The 18365-nt window shown below is 37.4% G+C and overlaps 1 protein-coding gene across 7 annotated transcripts in view; it reads left to right on the top strand.

Annotated features, from left to right (window-relative positions):
- TAFA4 (TAFA chemokine like family member 4) overlaps nucleotides 1-18365 on the top strand; it is a 79980-nt gene that overhangs the window by 49232 nt on the left and 12383 nt on the right. For all 7 annotated transcript variants that reach the window (XM_085300090.1, XM_085300093.1, XM_085300095.1 and 4 more), the window contains one exon: nucleotides 15505-15660. In XM_085300090.1, coding sequence (XP_085156216.1) covers nucleotides 15505-15660 — 156 coding nt within the window. The remainder of the gene's footprint in view (nucleotides 1-15504; nucleotides 15661-18365) is intronic.

Raw genomic sequence — 18365 nt, forward strand, 5'->3', positions numbered from 1 at the left:
TGACTAGCCATTTTGCCATAGACTTGACTTGCTGTAGATTCAGGCCTTCAAGTTGAAGGTCTTCTTGCCAGGGTAGATAAGATTTTGCTTTATACTCAACAGAGTTTTATAAGGCTTGCCATATAGCTGAGTAAAAGCAGTTTACTGGATTAAAACAGCAGCAGTGATATCTCTTGTCTCTGGGGTAATGAGTTACGAGCAAAGCAACAACCTCCAGGAAAGATTTTGTTTCTGTTGAGACTCTACTAGATCATACTGAATAGTAAACAGAAAACATGTTGTCTCAGCGAATCCAGTGTCATTTTGCCTAATTGCCTGCCCTGGCTCAATACTGGTGTAGGGGGGAGATAAGTCATAATCCATGTTGTATTTACTTTTACACCAAAGGAATTATTGCTTACTAAAAGAAGCTAAGGTACAGGTCTTCTCTCTGTCTGTAATACAAACTGGTCGCTGCCTGCTACAGGATCTTCTTCAAAGATTTTAACWCAGAACTTCTAACTTAGGTCTCAAGTTGAAGCTGAGTTGTTAGCTTCAGTAAAAGCATCACCTTTGTAGTGTGAAGGTATTTGGCCAAGCCATTTACGGAGCCCTGCAAAGAAAGAGGTTTTCTACTTTTAATGGTAAGCCTGCATAAATTGTCTGTGTGCCTTGAGACATGAACTGTCTCATAATCCACCTCTACCCAAATGCTTAAAATTATTTAAAACCTGAARAAAGATAATGTGTTGAAATGTTGAATCTCTAATATAGGCTCTGTTCATTCTAGTAATTGCTATCCACTTCTCATCTGAAACTTATCTGTTCTTTGAGCAGTGATCAGTCATGATCAGTCATAACATCATGGCTGCTAGTATTAACAAGGATGTGTGAGAAATTCCTTTAAAGAAGATGGCCCCAATTTTGACATAATTCTTCATAGATATGTCTGTTCTTTTCACTGTAGTGTTCTCGTGCTTTTTTTATTCTAGACTAACAGTCTTTCTCTTCTCTACTAGAATTTCTGCTAATTTGATGGACACACAAAAAGTTCATTTAAAAAAAATCSCTCTGGTTGAAACTCACAGGAGCATTTAAAGAAATACAGATACATTATTTTTTTACCCAATTTCATATATATATACATATACATATACATACATACATATATATATATGTATTACCAAAGTTAATGATTTTAAATCAAGAAAAGGAAAAATGAGTTATGATTTTCAGAGACTCTGCACCTTTCAATTTCAGAGTGCAGAATAGATTCCTGCAGGAGATAAATGATTCTTTTTTTTTTCTAGTCCGTTGAAAGTAGGTGTCAAGTTTGTTGCCAAATAACATGTCTGATTTCTTATCTAATAGTTACCAAAATTTAATAAATACAAACTGAAAAATGGCATAATTCTCAGCAGGAAGGTAGTTGAGTTCCTCTTTGACACACCCAATTCATTTTATTTTCAAAAATTTCTATAGGTGGCCATTCAGTGCTAAAAAGTGAATGTGAACCTTGGAAAACAATCCAGCTCACAATCTGAATAGATTTCCAGAGGAGTAAAAAAAAGGATAGGCTTTGTTGTTAAAAAGAGAGTATTGGTGGCCTGAGATTTTTACTATTGCTATTTGAAGTACTTGCACCCAAAGCACAGTAAGGGAGTGAAATTGAGATTAAATGCAGTGATTCAGACCTTCAGTTTGGAAGCCATTCTTGAAAGCTTTTCTAAGCTTTTCTGCCAGAAACTGTCTACCAGCCTGGGCCATCAAAACACATTACACTATGGCCCATATGGGCTATTCTCAGAAGGACTTTCCTGCTGCCTCTGCATACTTTCATGTTTTTGCGCCCATGTCCAATATCCAACCAATGAAGAAATGCATGGTTCTGGGATTTGRTGGATGTTATCTGTGGAGTTTTCATGGTACCTAGGGGAATCAGCTTTGCCTGTGTTGTTGTGATGGCTATGTTATTAAGGCCTTGTTCCTAGAATGTGTTAGAGGAAAAGGTGACACTGAAATAGTTCTCATTGGCCATCCCATGACTAGCAAGCAACTGTAGGTTCTAGGACTGAATCTAGGTTCTGCTTTTTTAATGGACACGTGTGGCAGATTTCCTTCTGTGAAAGTATATTTCAAGTGAGGTGTCAGGTGTTTCTAAAGGCTCTGAAGGCCTAAGTCTCTGTTGCTGAGCCTTGTGAACTACCACTTTGTACAAGTGGGAGTTAGGAATACTTTATACATCATCAGATTAAATTCTGAATGCCTTAACTGCTGGCTTATTGAAATCAGGCTTGTTTTTAAGTTTTGGGTTCTGTGATTAAAGATGGATCATTATTTTTCAGCTTCTCAGAGTACAGGATGCTTGAAACTCTGTTGATAGTGGAAAACCCACTTTCCTGTTTAGAAGTGAACTATTTTTGAGGTACATTGTTGAAGATGGATATCTTTCCAGCTAAAGCCACTTCCAAAGCTTACGTATTTRTGATAACCTCAGGCAATCTAATGATCTGCCACTGATCTCAGAACAAAGAAAAATATTCATCCTAGATGTATTCTTCCTTATCACAGCCAGTGATTCACAGGAGAATGCATCTCTCATAGTATTTTATTGCTTTAGACCCAATGACTATTTTATACTCTTCCAGAATCTCTTAAATCTTCCTCCTTTTTTGCCTCTACCTCAACCTTTTCCGAAAAATAAAAGGAAATTTTGCCTTAATTTCTGTTCTGCCATATTTACGTTCTTAGAAGCAAGTTCTTGAAAACCTCAGTTAAAATTTCCTCTTAATATATAATATGTGGATAGAGAGTAAATGATTTGGTTAGAAGAATTTAAACAGGARGGTTGCAGGCAATAAATCACATATAAAGTGACAAATAAAAAAGTTTTGCAAAACCATTTCTTTGTCAGCAATTTTATGCTGAATATTGCCATGTCTGTTGCCTAAGAACAAAATTTTGTAATGTTTTTAAAGCAAAACTCAGATTTTTATTAATGCAGACATATAAGTGTTTTTGTATTACAAAATTGAGATTCTTTTATTAAAAAAAGTTACAGCTTGACACTATAAGTATCTGATTTATGTTCCCTAAACTTTCTGTTTGCCAAGGCAGAATTATTCTGGACTAGCTGTCAGTTTATTGAGAATTGAGAGTTCTTCTCATGGAAGTGGTAGTGCAGTAACAAGTTTGTTAATTATATTGATTAATCTCAAATGGTCAAGATTGACTATAGGATTTGATGTAGTCCAAAGGTGTATAGTCACTGTAAGGAAAGTCTTGTGAATTTTTGTACTCAAAAGATGCACTTGTAAATAACTACAAATGCAATCACAAGAGAACRGGAAACCTTAACAGATTAGTGATGAGATACAGAAGATTTCACCTCGAGGTCATTGTTTCTAATCCAGATCTGCTTAGTAATGACTGGAAGTGCTTTCAGACGGATGGTTAGTGTGAAATTAGTTGGAGATATCAGGGTTGTTAGTAAGTAGATATCCTTCTAAGAAAAATTGCTGTGGCTATGGTTTTCTTTCTTCMTGTCTCTTTCCCTCTCATCTGGATAGGAGACAAAGTTTTTGCTGTTTTCTTATATTGGCTGACTGASTAAGATCAGTATAATTCTGGCCAGTTTTATTGCTGCTTAGAACCACCTGATGGGCAGCAATGATGCTGTAAAACATGAGTCCTCTGGCTTGGGCAACTAAGGGATGTCAACAGAGGRAGGTAGCAGAGGTGTTTATTTTTAGGAGGTTAGATGAAGAGCAGTGTGAGAGAGGCACTCCCTCCATACACACTGTCCTGGGAAGCACTGAAAATAACAGGAGTTGAACAGATGTGAGCAGAGGAGTGTCTTTTTCCATTCTCAGTGTGCAAATTGTAGAATCAGTAAGGTTGGAAGGGACCTCTRGAGATCATCTAGTCCAACCTTCCTGATCAAGCAGGGTCACCTAGAGCATGTTAGACAGGGTTGCATCCAGGTGGGCTTTGACTGTCTCCAGAGAAGGGGACTCCACAACCTCTCTGGGCAACCCGTTCCAGTGCTCCATCACTCTCATAGTGAAGAAATTCCCCCTCACATTCATGTGGAACTTCCTGTGCTTCAATTTCTGCCCATTGCCTCTTGTCTTGTCACATGGGACAACTGAAAAGAGTTTGTCCCCGTCCCCTTGACACCCTCCATTCAGGTACTTGTAGACATTGATAAGATTCCCCCCTCAGTCTTTTCTTCTTCAAGCTAAAGAGGCCCAGCTCTCGCAGCCGTTCCTCATAGGGCAGATGCTCCAGTCAAATATGTGGGAATTACTCCTGTATTACATGGAGTGCTTGTTGGTCCTTCCCACACTGTTCCTGCAGCAGAGAAAATGAATAACCATGTGAACCGTAACTGTTCCTCATCTGTTCACTTGTACATTGAGTTAAAGGATGTACCAGAAGAACATTTTATGTAATATGATGTCCATAGATTTGCAAAGTTGGTTACAATTCTGACTATTTATCTTGCAAACTAGACTATGAATATTCTAAGATCAAGAAAGTCAACCACGTAAGCAGAAACTGTTTTCTAAAACGTTAAAATCAACACAGATTTAAAAAATAAGAAAGAGAAGTAGTGTAATTGTTGATTTTAGCCTTTTTTTCTTTTCTTTAGAACACGATTAAAAGATATATTTGAAGGGTTTCCGCCTTTTAATGTGCAAGAGGAAAAACTCAACCATTTTAATTAGAGGACTGTCTTTGTGGAAAGATAGTGGAACTAATAACTACTGCTCCAGGTCACCTTTAATCTTATTGAAACAGGGGAGATGGCAGAGCATTGCTGTTAAACTCAATGGCACTTGGGGGAGTCTAAACAGCGCTGTGTAAGTTAATGGTGCGCCCTCTCCTGCCACCTACGGCTGCTCCATTATCCTTGAAAGCAGCCGTCAAATTTGCACAGCTTTAGCAGGAACATCTGCTTCTCTCCCCTGGTTGTTTCCCTCACATCTGCAGTGCTTGTGACGGAGCACATGCTCTTCTTCATTCACCCTTGCTGCTCTGACCTTTCCTATGGCTCATTTTTTATGCTCTGACTCCTTAATGACTATTCTAATTCATCTCTGTGTTTGCTGATAGTCTCATTAGGGATGAGGGGAAATTCACTTGGTGAGGAGGCCTGTTGTTTTCTGGTAAGAATAAAAGTTTGTCAAATCTGATAAGCTAACTGGGATACTTGGAAAAGACAGTTTCAGTGCATTATTTCTACCCAGTTGTGACAAGTGTTCCTGCTAAAAAGCGCAGTCCCACTGTTTTGTAATGAAATATGTCCCCTTATTAGGCTCTCCTGTTTTGGGGGGCCAAATTCCAGAAAGATATCTGAGTGTCATCCTGTTGTTTAAGTATCCTGGTTCTGCTAATTTCAAGTAGATTTCATTGCCAACATAAAAATTGGACATTGAAATACCCTTGGGAATCTGAGACCTTCTCCACTCCTGTTCTTTGAGYCTCCAATCCAAATATGCTTTAGCAAGGGTCCTGAGAGTGAGCCAATGACTGGCTTGCAGCAAACAAATTTAGGAAAGTACTCTTACTGTATCTGCTGCTTCACAAAATAAATGTGCTCAGCTGTCAGAGAGCAAATTTCCATGTCAATAACCTAAACACAATATTCTGCAAGAGTTAACAGCTTTCTTGGTCCTTTCAGTGATGACAGTGAGGCTTGAACAGGATTCAAGGATTAAACTCCAGGACTTTCTCCTAGTCTTAGCTTTCAGATTGAGACTGCCTTGTATAGAGAGAAAATTTTGCTGTTACTACCCASTGTGTTCAAATTCTACAGATTACAGGATGGTGTAGTTGTGGTACCATTTTAAAGTTATGTTTTCATTTTTTGGCTTAATCTGAGTGGATTAATTAAAATGGAAAATCTACCTAATCATTCTAAAGCATTGTCCTTTTTTATATGAAGGGGAAACATTGGTTCTTGGTGGTCACAACAGGATCTGTGGAACAGCAAATGAATGTTGTAAGTTTTCCATTTCTGAGATTAATTCTGTGTTTTGATGATTGATATGATACCTTTTTATAACAGCACACATCATTGGTCTGGGTGGAATATCTCCATTAATGTCACTTGCTGAATGGAGATTTGGGTAGAGCAGGCAGTATTTTCACTGATTTTTGCTACATAAAATTAATAATATAAATAACATAGAAGAAATAAAGCGAAAGATCAGCATAGAGTGTATGTTACAGCAGCACCCATTTGTGCATGTACTTACGCTGAAATACAAATCTCTAGATTCTGCTCTCCTAGTTGAACCATCAGCCTTTCCCCTCTGAGAATTCCTTGTGCTCCAGCCTGCAACTGAAATGTTGAAATTTTAAAGATTTGCATCTTTATTCTAAGGCAAAGAAGATGAAGTAGTGAAAGTTGAGAGGCTCAAGAGATCTGCAGAACCTTGAAAAGGAGAAGGTATTAGTACAGAAGGTTTGAAAAAGAGTCATCAGTATGAAGTAGTAAATGTGCAGACCCTCACAACTTCTGAGTCCTGACCTTCTTTTTAATTATTATTTTACTGTTAGCAGTATAAGTCTGGGTCATGAGTTATAACGTAGGCCTATGGGAAATTATTATCAGGTTCTGCTATGATTCTCTCTTTTTCACTGTTATAGTGTGGCATTAAATGGTGCTCTGCAGGGTTAATTTTTTTCCTTAAAAGAGAAAAAAATCTTTCAATAATAGTGATTAAAAAAAAAAAAAAGGTGCAGCACTGACTTGCGTTTTTCACTTATGGATATAATGGTTAAAATAGCTTAAGTTCACTTAGCTATTTAACCAAGTTGGAAAGAGGCTGCACATACTGAAACCATTTAAATGTCCTCATGCCACTCAGAAGTAAAAATGCATTTGTGCAATTTAATTTTATGACCTGTTATTGCTTGACTGGCAGCTGGATCTTACTTGGACTGCTTTCCATGTCGATTACATCAGAATAAACCCAGATAACCATTACAGTTGTATAAAACCTGATGTAAAATGAGGCAAGCTCTGAAAATAATTAATCAGTGATGATGAAGGGGTAGAGTCTTTTCCAGAGATTAAAGATCAGCTGAGGAGCTAATGGCCTGGTGCCAGTGTCGTATCTAATCTAATTGCTTTGAATGGTCCTTGAAATTCCATTGCCTGATTTGCCTATCACATCAAAATTTCATTTCACTTCAGCAATCAAATGTATCATTCAAATTCACAGTCTTACCTACTGGTCATGGTTTTTGCAAGAGCCAATTCTTCTAGTAGCAACATGTATCGCTACATGATTGTAATAAACAAATGAATTAATGGGAAGAGAGATTTTCTGCCAGAGCTAGTCTTTTAAATTAAGACTACCAAACAGGAAATGGTAACAGAAAAACTTTCATAAACCACACCAGTTAATAACAACAGTTATTCTTGGATCTTTCTTGAGCAGATTCTCCAGTGAGGGTTAAATAATGAAAAATTGTTAGTTTGCTTACCTCTGACTGCCAAATTCAGACACAGTCCTATAACTTCACAGTCCACAAAAGTCTTTAATTAAAAAGTGAGACACACCTTTGTGTTTAAAAAGAAAAAAAAGAAAATAAGGCACAAGCTYTTTGTACCTTCTCGGTTTGACCTACTGAGTACTGAAAGGAAAGAGATTCCGAGTTCCCTCAATTTTATCTCTTATACTTGAGGATAAAAGATTTAATTTTTATTTGAAATAATAGAAATACTTCTCTCTCAAACATCTACTTTTTTTCTGGTAAGTGCCATTTACTTAATCTACCAAGGCTAATGTCTTAGCTGACAACTGCCATTTCATATTCTCTAAACAAATATCATTCATGTCTGATGGATAACCTTGAACTGGGTTGAAAATACATCTGGAATTAAGTAGATTACAGGCATTTGTTTTACACAGCTTAGCCCAAACTGGTCTTTGGTTATTTGAGGTGATGAAGAAATGTTCAAAAGTATACAAGGCTTAAACCTCGAGATTCATTGTGTTGCGTATCTTAAAAAAAACCTATTAAAACGTTTTTCTTCTTTTCTTTCTTTCTTAAAGTTTGTGATAAAGTTAAAGATACTTCTGGCATGCCATGCATATAATTAATAAATACTACAAGGTCAGTGCTTACTTTAGGTACGGTAATGTGGGCAGCTGCAAATGGCAGCAGGCTGCTGGCAAGCTGACCCAGGTCATGGTGCCTGCTTGGTCTGCATGAGAGATATCTTGATCAATGAGTCATAGAATCAGGACGACTTCTGCCAGAAAAGAGAAGCTACTTGTGGAAGTGGCTGAGATGGTCCTTCCCATTTTGCAGTCCCAACTATTGCTACTTTCACTTTCCTASAGCAAGAGTGACCCTCTTGAGATGTCATCACTCCTCACAAGTGGAGAAGCAAATTTCATTTTTGCTTACAAACTAGTGATTAACTTTAAGTCTGGCCTAAAAAGCAGGCAAACTGGAAACCTCTCTAGGGAACTAGTTTCATTCTTTTTCCCTTTCTCTCATGATAAATTTGTGAAGGAAGGAACAAATAAGAGGAAAGAGTTGTCCGCATGTAATAGCGAGAGTGAATGTTAATGGGATGTGTGGGAAGTACTCCTGTGATATAGGATGTGTAATACAAGATGTGATGGAAAGCAGAATCTTTTCATTGTATTTTTCTCTACCTCACCTAGAATAGCCATACAGTAGGAGGTTTCCCATAGGAAAGGATTAGTACCACTTTTCTCCAAGGTACTTTATGAAGTCTTATACTTTTAGATTTTATTTGTACAAGTGATGTGTGCTTGAACCAGGGTGAATGACTGAAAGGCAATCATTATTGATTAACTTCAGTGCAGCATCCCAGCAGATAGAGAGGCTCATCTTTTAAATTCTTTTTTTGCTTCCACTCTTCCCTCACCTCTTTCATTTGCAGCAACTTTTGCTTCCCCCTGCATTTGCAGCACCTACTTCTGTCTCAGCTATTCTGATTTATTGACCACTCAGATTTAATGCTTTGTTCCTTGGAGAAGTCTCAGTGCTTATGTCTGATCTAAGGTCACCTACACTACTTATTCCAAGGGACTTTAATCTCCATATGGATGTGACCTCTGACACTTGCCAAAGAATTCACTGTATTACATGATTCACTCCAGCTGTGTCAGCATGTTCCTCCACCTGCACATATAAAAGGTCATGCTTTTCATTTTGTTAACTCTTTAGGTCTCTCATTATGAGGGTTTGAGGTCACTCACCTTCCTTTCAAATACACATCATCTTCTGTACACCTAGGGTTCCTTTCAAGTTGGTTGCTTATTTGAGAGTTGTTGTTTTCCTCAAGTTGTCAACTTGCTTAAAACAAGTTAAATGGTTCAGCGCTGGTTCTCTGGTTATACAGTTACAATGCTGATTGGGATTCTGGCCTTTTACAATCTGCGAAGTACAAATGCATTCACTAGAACAAGATGTGTAACGTTGTGGGCTGTGAGGAAACTCTGGTTGGGAACATTGTGTGTGCATCAAAATGAATTCTTTAACTTGGAAGATCATTGTATCTTTGCTTACTTGCTTTGTTATAAATGTTAGCTTTAGCAATCGCAATACTGTTACGTATTTTAGAAATGCCAGGTAAATGGTAGCAAACTGGATTCCTTACTCTCTTTTTTCTTTTTCTTTTTCCTTTTCCTTTTCTTCCTTCCTTTTTTATTTTTTTTTTCCTTTTTTTGCACTATGTCTTACTTTGCCAATTGTTACGGACAGATGATTATGGGAAGATTCTTATCTATGTTTTCAGAGAGTAACCAGCTGGATCTTTTTGGCAGTTCTGGACTGCCACTGCGCTCTTGAAATCTCTGAAGAGTCCATTACTGCCAAAAAGTAAAATGGGACCTTGTTACAAGTGAAACTGGACTGAATTGTATATTCAGAGACAATTCATGAGAAAGTGTGTATATAAATACTGTGCGATCTTGAGGAATGAGAGAATCTAAGACCTTGAAATGAATGTGAAATGATTATTAAAAAGTGGATAATGGAACGGCAGTAGAGAAGTGCTTTGCTGAAATCTTCAGCTTAGAAGATTGTGCGTTAACTTTAATCTACAAGTGACTTTCAACTTTTTCTCCAAAAAGCAGCTGTCATCCTTAGTAAGGGTCCCTCTCCCCCAAAAATCTACACCTCATGAGCTGAAAAGGTTCTTATTTTCTAAAAATATTTGATAACAAAATGTGAAAAATAGTATTTCTTATTTTCTTTAATGCATGTGTATTTCTAGGAATGCTTGCTTCTTGGCATGTGCTTCTGTGTGCTCATGTCTGTATAAGCAAAAGACAGCAAGAGATGAAGGCTGAACAGATGATAAGCTGTCACCAAGCATTTTAGAATGCTTTCTTCTTCCAGACAGCATCTCCACTGATTTCTATGCTCACTTGCTTCTCATACTATTGTCTGCAATACTAGACTCCATAGCCATTCATCTCCTTATTGACAGCCATCCTCCTTAAATAAATGATGCATTTGATTTTGTGCAGACCAAGCTTGCTGGTTTTGAGGCCACTGAAGAATGTGCTGACCTAGGGTCATATTGTTCCACTGTTTAGATGTTCTCTGCAGTGCTAGTTGCTTTCTTCATCAGGGAGAGCAGTTTATGAAACAGAGATTAAACACTCCCTTTACTTGTGTCTTTTCCATATGTTTCTTAGCTAAGAAATTAAACAAGAGGAGGATATCCAGGATTGAGGTTTTCTGATAAAGCCGTGCTGCCTGCATGTATATTGTATYGAAAGAATACTCCTTGGGAGCGATTAGAATTAGTCACAAGAGATAATATGGCTGTGGATGGAACTGGCTCGCAACCTTAATATTTTCCTTGCGTTTTTGAAGTACATCACTGTGATCTGTCTGATATTTTATTAATAATACTTGYATTTCCCTCTTTTAATTTGAGGATTTCAAAGAGTTTGGCATGTATTAATTGCATATTTGCAAGTAAAAATAAAGTCTTGTCAAATATTTTAGTTGAAAAATTGCATTAAACTGAGAATAAACACTTCAGTGGTGATGATCCAGCCAATTCCACTCACTTATGGTGACTTGTAAGGCGAAAGCCTRATCACTTCCTAGTTTGTACTTACGTGTTCTTCAGAAATGATGATTGCCTTCTCTGAGAATCAAACTATGAAGGCTGCCTAGAAGCTGTACGTAGTCCACCTTATTTTGGGCTGGAAGGCCCACAGATAACAAAGAAATGGTCACAGAACCTTCCTGTAGCAAGACTTGGGCASCTGAGAGCTGTTATGACTCATTTGTATCTCCTTATGGAAGGTAGCAAAATTCACAGCAGGAAGCGGCCTGGGGGTTGTTGCCATTAGTAGTCCCTCTCCCATTATGTCTTGTGTATGTCTTATGTTTTATATAGAGGCATAGACAGAGAACCTGCTTTTAGTTGACTGGAATGGCAGTGGTATTTCTAAGGAAGCTAAGCTGTAAATAAACTGGGATATTGAAAGCAGCACATGTACTGCACTTGTGAATGGAAGTAATGCAGAACCCCACAGTTTTCTCCCCTTCCTTGCATCTGGCTGGAAGACATATTAGGTATGCAGACGGTGTTCCATGACAAGAACCTCTCTCCGGTACTGTTGCTGATAAAAATGTATATCTCCTTGGAGAGTTTTCTTATTTAAATGGGAAGATGTAACTGAATTTCAACTGTAAATATTGACAGCCTGTAGGTTGCAGATCTGAACAGGTTTACAGGGGAAGAGGTATGAATTTATGGGCTTTTTTATAAGTGAGCCCAAAGGGGTATTGCTCCCCAGAGCCTGACTTTCTAGCTATCTCTCGCTGCAGTTCTCCCTGAAATGGCTTTCCTGATGGCACAGAATTCACTTACTGTGATCTTCACACTTTAAAAGTGCTTTGGTCCCTGTTCCTCTAATGACTAGACTTCCTTAAAATCCATTGATTCTAAAATATTTTAAGGCAGTTCACGAGTTTTTCTGTCTTTATGTTCTCAGTCATACTTTAAGTGTGCTTTAAATCTGAGATRAAGGTTTGTTATCTAGTGCAGGATGGAGATTAAAACATGCAGGAGAGTATTCTTATGTTCCTTCTTTTTGCTGCCTTTGGGCACCTGAATGTAGATATGATGAATTTCAGTAGATCTAGGCAGGGAATAATCTGTTTGAGTTGGTGGTTGGGTTTTTAAGATATTCTGTGAGTTTTGTTAACTCCGAAAGCCACCCTGCAAACTGAAGACTTGTTCTCTAGATTGCTGAAAGCTGAGAAAATGGTATTGGAAACTAGCATGTTAGCATTTAGCATTCGTTCAGCGCTTGCTCACAGATACATCACGATGAAATGCGTATGATGTTCAACAGAGTAAGTGTAAAGATGTGCATGAATAAGCAATAGAAATATAGATGTGAATGTGAAGGAGGGGAAAGACAATTATAAGGGCAATCCAATTAATGCAAATGATGCATACAGATGTCTTTGACTTTTTTAGTACCTTTCACTATGTTACTCCAGTGTTCAAGAGATCAGCACATTAGGGACAAATGAGGAGCACATTCTTCCTTTGCAAGGCAGCAGCACTGTCTCAATATAGGTTAGCATTCCTACCCTTGAAGCAGACGGGGGGGTTGGGGGGGAGGACGGGACACTTTCTCTTACCTCCTTGGCTGGCTAGGAAGYGTGAATGAGTGTACAGTACATAGCTATCAAAGAAAAGAACCCATGTAACTTAACTTAGCCTTTTGCAAACATCTATGTGCTTGTTGATTCCTGGCACTCTAGGGGAGAAGTATCATTACTTTAAAATTCAGATAGGCCAATTGGAAGCAGTCTCTATGATTTTGGGGCTCATGGCCTATTTGATTTATATTGTTGTTGACTTAGCAGGACTTTTCACTTAAAAGCAACAGGATTTGGACTTGGAAATAGATATTCATTCAGCTACATACTGATCTCTGGAATTGGATCTAGTCCACCTTTATGATGTACAAATCTGACAGGCTTTATACCTCCCAGCAAAGTGTCTTCCACTCTTCTGTTGGCATCTAATGTCTGGTGAATAATGATTTTAATTAAAATAAGACCTGATTGCTTGGTCTTTCATATGTGACACATAGCAAACTCAAATGTGGTTTGAACTGTTTCAAATGTTTGCCTTTTCTTCACACCATTATAAAATATTTCCTTCAAGAGATAGTCTAGAATTTCACCTTGCGCTATTGAAATCAATAGACCTTTGTTGTCGACTCAGTGAGTGCAAAATCCCCGCTATAAGCACTTTAGGAAACAGAGAGAAATTTTTCCATTTACTCCAAGAGGTTTTGGCTCCAACAAACAAACAAACAAACAAATGCTCTCTTAAACTAAAACCATAATTAAAAAACCTCTTTTCTTTCAAAACCTCAGGCCATCTATTTATTATCTCCAAACATTGTCATGTGAAGTTGTTTTGTAAAACAATACTTTGGAATAAAATGGCATGGCTATATTATTTATTTTTCAGTTGTGGAGTTTTTTTGTGTATTTATTTCCCATGTCGACTTACAGAAAAGCTGTTGTCCTGCAAGCTGGTTGCTCTTTTTGCTTTTTTATGTTGTTATGATATGGATAATAGGTACTTGCACAAAAATTCACAGTCTGTCAATAAAAATGCAGTAGCTATGTGAGATACTTTTATGCTGTCTTCAACATTTTTCTAACTTTCTGTAAAATACATTATGCATTTTCCTGTTGTAGCATATTTTGCTTGAAAGTACAGTGTAGCTTTTATCCTCAGGAAGAAAAAAGAATACATATCTCTGTATATATAATTTCTCTTTACATTTTGAGTATAAACATAGAAGACTAAATTTGCTTTCCAAGATTGTATATACATAGTTTTCTGTCCATTGAGGTTGTTGTGAATACAAATTTGGCAACAAAAGTCAAGCAGCTCTCCAGCTATGTTTGAAATATTTCTGAAACCAAAACACACACAGCAAAGGAGTGTTGCCAAGTCAACCTTTAAAAAAAATATACATTTTAATACTCCATGTTTTTTGGAAAACCTACTTAGAAGCCTAAATTGCATTACTAACTTTATTGCAGGTTGAGAATTCCCACTTAATAAGCTCATAAAAATTCCTGCTCCAAAAGCACGGTAATCTCAATGGCTTCAGTAAGATAGTCTCTGTAAGCATGCAAGTCTGGCCATTTTGTATGAGACCAAGGTGTTCTTGATCTCAGAATCCTGCCTGGCGTCAGTCACTAACAGGTAACGGGGCAGAGTGAGTAGAGTAAGCAGGACAATCCTCCAAGCATGTGTTACTTCTTTTGCTGTATCTCTCTGTTTCTGAACAGTGCTTTCCCTTTCACCTTCCTTTCTTTATTCTCCTCTACCTTTGATATTACATACCCACCTACACTATCTGCACCTTAATGTCTTCTCATATAAGGGGCTTGCATGGCTTTGATGGTGAATACTTTATTATTCTCAGCATTGTCTTTCTATCTAGCTCACTTACAATAAAAAGAGAAAAGCCATTTCTGTAGTGCTGTTACAAGACGCTTTACAAACATAGGTAAGAGCCATCCAAGGCCTTCTGTACATAAGATGAGAGAAATCTAAGATGAAGACCATTCAGGAAAGTGAGGATGTGGAAATAGTTTATGAGAAGAGAGGGCTTTTGTGAAGTGGGAGTTCTGAGAAAAGATTTTAGGCAAGACAGGGGGTGAGTCTGGCAGTAGAGGAAGTTAGTCAGGTACAGAGAATGGTGTAGCCAAGATATGAAGACAGGAGTGGGGAAAAGAGATGAATGGAAGAATAAATTTGGAGAAGTAGGGTGCCTTGAAGTGTGAGGAAAAATTCTTGAGAGGAAGGCAATATGATAGAGCATTTATCACAGGTTTCTTCAAAATGAGCTGKGAGGGACCTAAAAAAATCCATATAGTTTGTTCTTTTTTTTGTGACAACGCCTGACTGTCTTTGACAGTTTTGCATCCCACCTTGTTCTTGGAAACCTGAAATGATGGACATAGAGAGAAGTGCTTACATCGTATTATTATGTTAGAAAGTTTCCCTATTATCTAAATTAACTCTCCCTTGTATTAAATATTATTCTATCCATTGAGTCCATTTATGAAGAGAAAGGATTTGAATATAAAACCTAATAAAAGAGAGGAAGTCAAAGGAAGGAGGAGTGTGCTCTGTCYCTGTATGCTTTTTGTCCAGTTCTTTAGTTGACTAGTGCAGTCTCCTTTTCTCCCTATGGAGAGAGGCCCTTCCCTAAGGCCTGGGGAAAACAGGTGGAAAAATTGACTTGTTAGGATGAATTAATCTGTTGTTAGTAAGAATAGGGTAAATTCAGGGAGTAAGCCTGGTCCTACCACATGCTTTGCCCCTTCATCTTCCAGGGACTTACATGGGTGTTCAAGAGACTCAGTATCTTGTAGGACTGAACAAAGTGACCTTTACCTTATGCACTGATGTTGTTTTGTTTTGCTCTCCAACGCCAACTCTGCAATTATTAGAACAGCATCAAGTCAAGCAAGGGACGTGTGAAGTTGTGGCAGTGCATCGTTGCTGCAATAAGAACCGAATTGAAGAACGGTCACAAACGGTCAAGTGCTCCTGCTTCCCAGGGCAGGTGGCTGGTACAACAAGGGCTCAGCCGTCTTGCGTGGAAGGTAAGCAGTCTTCCACTCAGTCAAGGTTCATTAAGATTGTTTGAGAAGTTTAGTCTCCTTGATTGTTTGACTTCTCACTGCCTCAAAAACATAATCCTTTCTTTTGTTAATTTTGGAAACATCTCTGTGCATTGATGATAATGAGTATGTGCATAAATCTGGGTGTAATTAATCCTCTTAATGTATGTGCTCGTCCATTTCATGTCCATGCCAATAAAACTTTTTATTTTTTCCACACAAGAATTCTCCTTTAAAACTAGCCTGAAAACAGCATAAACCAAGAAATTCAAGCTAATGATATTAACTCTTCCTGTTGCCTCTTGACTTAATAGCATGTCCAAAAAGTCATCAATTAGTAAGTGCAGTCCTAACATTAGGCATGTAAATAATGCTGAGATATGTGATTTTGAGACTTGTTCTTGGGGTGAATGTTCCACCGTTTTATATACTGAATGGGCTCTTACAGTGGACTTCAGTATGTTAACACCACTCCATGTCTATTCGGTTGTATGTGCTGATGTCCAAATGCGCTGGAATTTGGACAGCGCAGCAGAGGTAGCTTACCATTGCATAGGACATAGTGTCTGAACTAGAACATCCACCATGAAGAGGGAAAAATGTGGTACAGTTGCCCTTGTCCATCACCTTCTTGGGTAGATGTTGAAATCCTCATGGAGCTCTAAGTTGCTGTTCTTACACTTTTAGTAGTATAACTCATGTGAAGTTGAGTATATACACTGAAGCTAAAATCTTACCTTAATTCTAATGCTGACTAGACATTCTGAGGATTTATAAAACTTCCCTCCCTGAGGTTCACTCTGCACTTCATCTCCACCCTCTTCCTCTCTGACTTATTAGCGGTTCAAAAACTATGGGTCACTCTTCTGCCTTTTCCGACCAGCAGAGTCTATTCCCTGGAGCTGCTGCTATCTCATAAATTGAGTTAATACAAAACTGAGATTTTTTCCATCTTAGAAAATGTCTAGTAAAGTCTTCTTTATTTATAAGTAAGCATTCTGATGTTACTAAAATACAAAATTCTGTAAAATTTACATTTAAATTGAAGCGAAGAAGAAAAATAAAGTAGCTCACTGCTAATTAATATTGGCACAGAAGTTACCAGTTCCTCTATTTTGTTAATTCATAAGTAAGATATTTCTGTTGTTATTGCTTTTCATACAAAGTTGTGACCTTCACAACTTAAATATAAAACAGAAGTTTCAAAATCCAAATTTTTTTAGCCTAACTTTAAGAGATATTTTGATCTAAACATAAACCTCTAAGTACATGCAATATGTCTGATTTTTTAACATGTTTTCTCTTTGAGAAAATTTTATTTAAGAAAATATTTTTTTCTGGGTGTTTATACTTCTCATCCTTATAGTTGAGGAACACAATCAACTTTAACTTGCAGTTTGTTAAGTAGTACCTTTTGTATTTTTAGGGGATACGCCAAGCAACACTAATACTTTTACATATGATAGATAATAAAAGTCAGGTGTTATTTTAGACTTGYTTAAGCATTCTTCACCAACAAGTGGATGGCTATGTAATGACATAATTACTATTAATTTTGTTGAGATCTGCATGATGATCTTACAGAAGTCTGCCTTTGCTTCCTATTTTTAAGTGAAGGTCTGATTTCTGTTATACCTTTAACAACCTAGGAAGCAATTAGGTAGGTTTAGCTTTCCTTTATGCCAGACAGGCACATCACTGGTCCTAGATCCTAGACAGTCTATGAAAAACGAAGTCTACTGAGAGAAATAGGTTGTCGTAGAATACTGGAGGCGCCAAAAATCTGGGACTTGGGCAAAGTCTAGACAACCTGTACTTACCTTTCTGTTATGAACTGGAACTTACTATTTGAACAGCTTTTGACTATAATCATTTTGGATTTTGTTTTCCCTAGCAAATTGTAATCAAAGAAAAAACCTTTCTCATTTGAAATTTACAATTTTTCCTGATTTTGGTAATTTGCAAGTTTCTTTTTTTTTGTAGTTTTCTCAGTCTTGCAGCATATAGGTTTCCTGATCCAGCTCCCACTAGGTTTCAGTGATTGTTTGTTTGTTAATTAGAGTGAGGGCAGACCTTGGTTCCCCAAATGAACCTCCTTGTTGGTAAGTATTGGGCATTGTGCCCTTTTGTATAAATTAGGTGTGAAATAGGTGTAAAAGCCCATTGTGATGTTTTTTAGGGTAGAGTAATAGGCCAGTTGGATATTTTACATTTTGAAATAGTTTGACAAGTGCTAAAGAATTTTATACGAGCTCAAATTAAAATAACAGTGTATTTGAATAGCAGTATATGTTAAAACTAAACAGTGCTCAGAGAGCTAGCGAACAAGTGTACTGGTATTGAGAGGTACCAGAGTTTCAGGAAGGCTTCCTATTTGAACTAAATTTTAATTAGATATTTTCATAATTACATTCCCACATATGTCTGCACACACAACTGACATTTTTTTTTCTTGTGATTGTGATGAGGAGGGAACTAAGTACTTTGGTGTTGTAGATAGTAGACATCCAGTTAAGTTGCAAAGAAAAGGTTAAAAGTGCTTCAGAAAGGAATAAAAAAAACTAGTTAAATCTTGAAAATGCCTCAAGTGAAAGTCTTGAGTGCCTTGATATGCTATGAGTAAGTCCTTGTCCATGTTATACAATAATACTGTATTGTGGGGCTTAACTAACATTTATAGAGTGCTT

This window comes from Rhea americana, unplaced genomic scaffold, assembly GCF_003343005.1.
Source record: "Rhea americana isolate MKP2758 unplaced genomic scaffold, rheAme1 scaffold_16, whole genome shotgun sequence".
Taxonomy (NCBI): Eukaryota; Metazoa; Chordata; class Aves; order Rheiformes; family Rheidae; genus Rhea; species Rhea americana.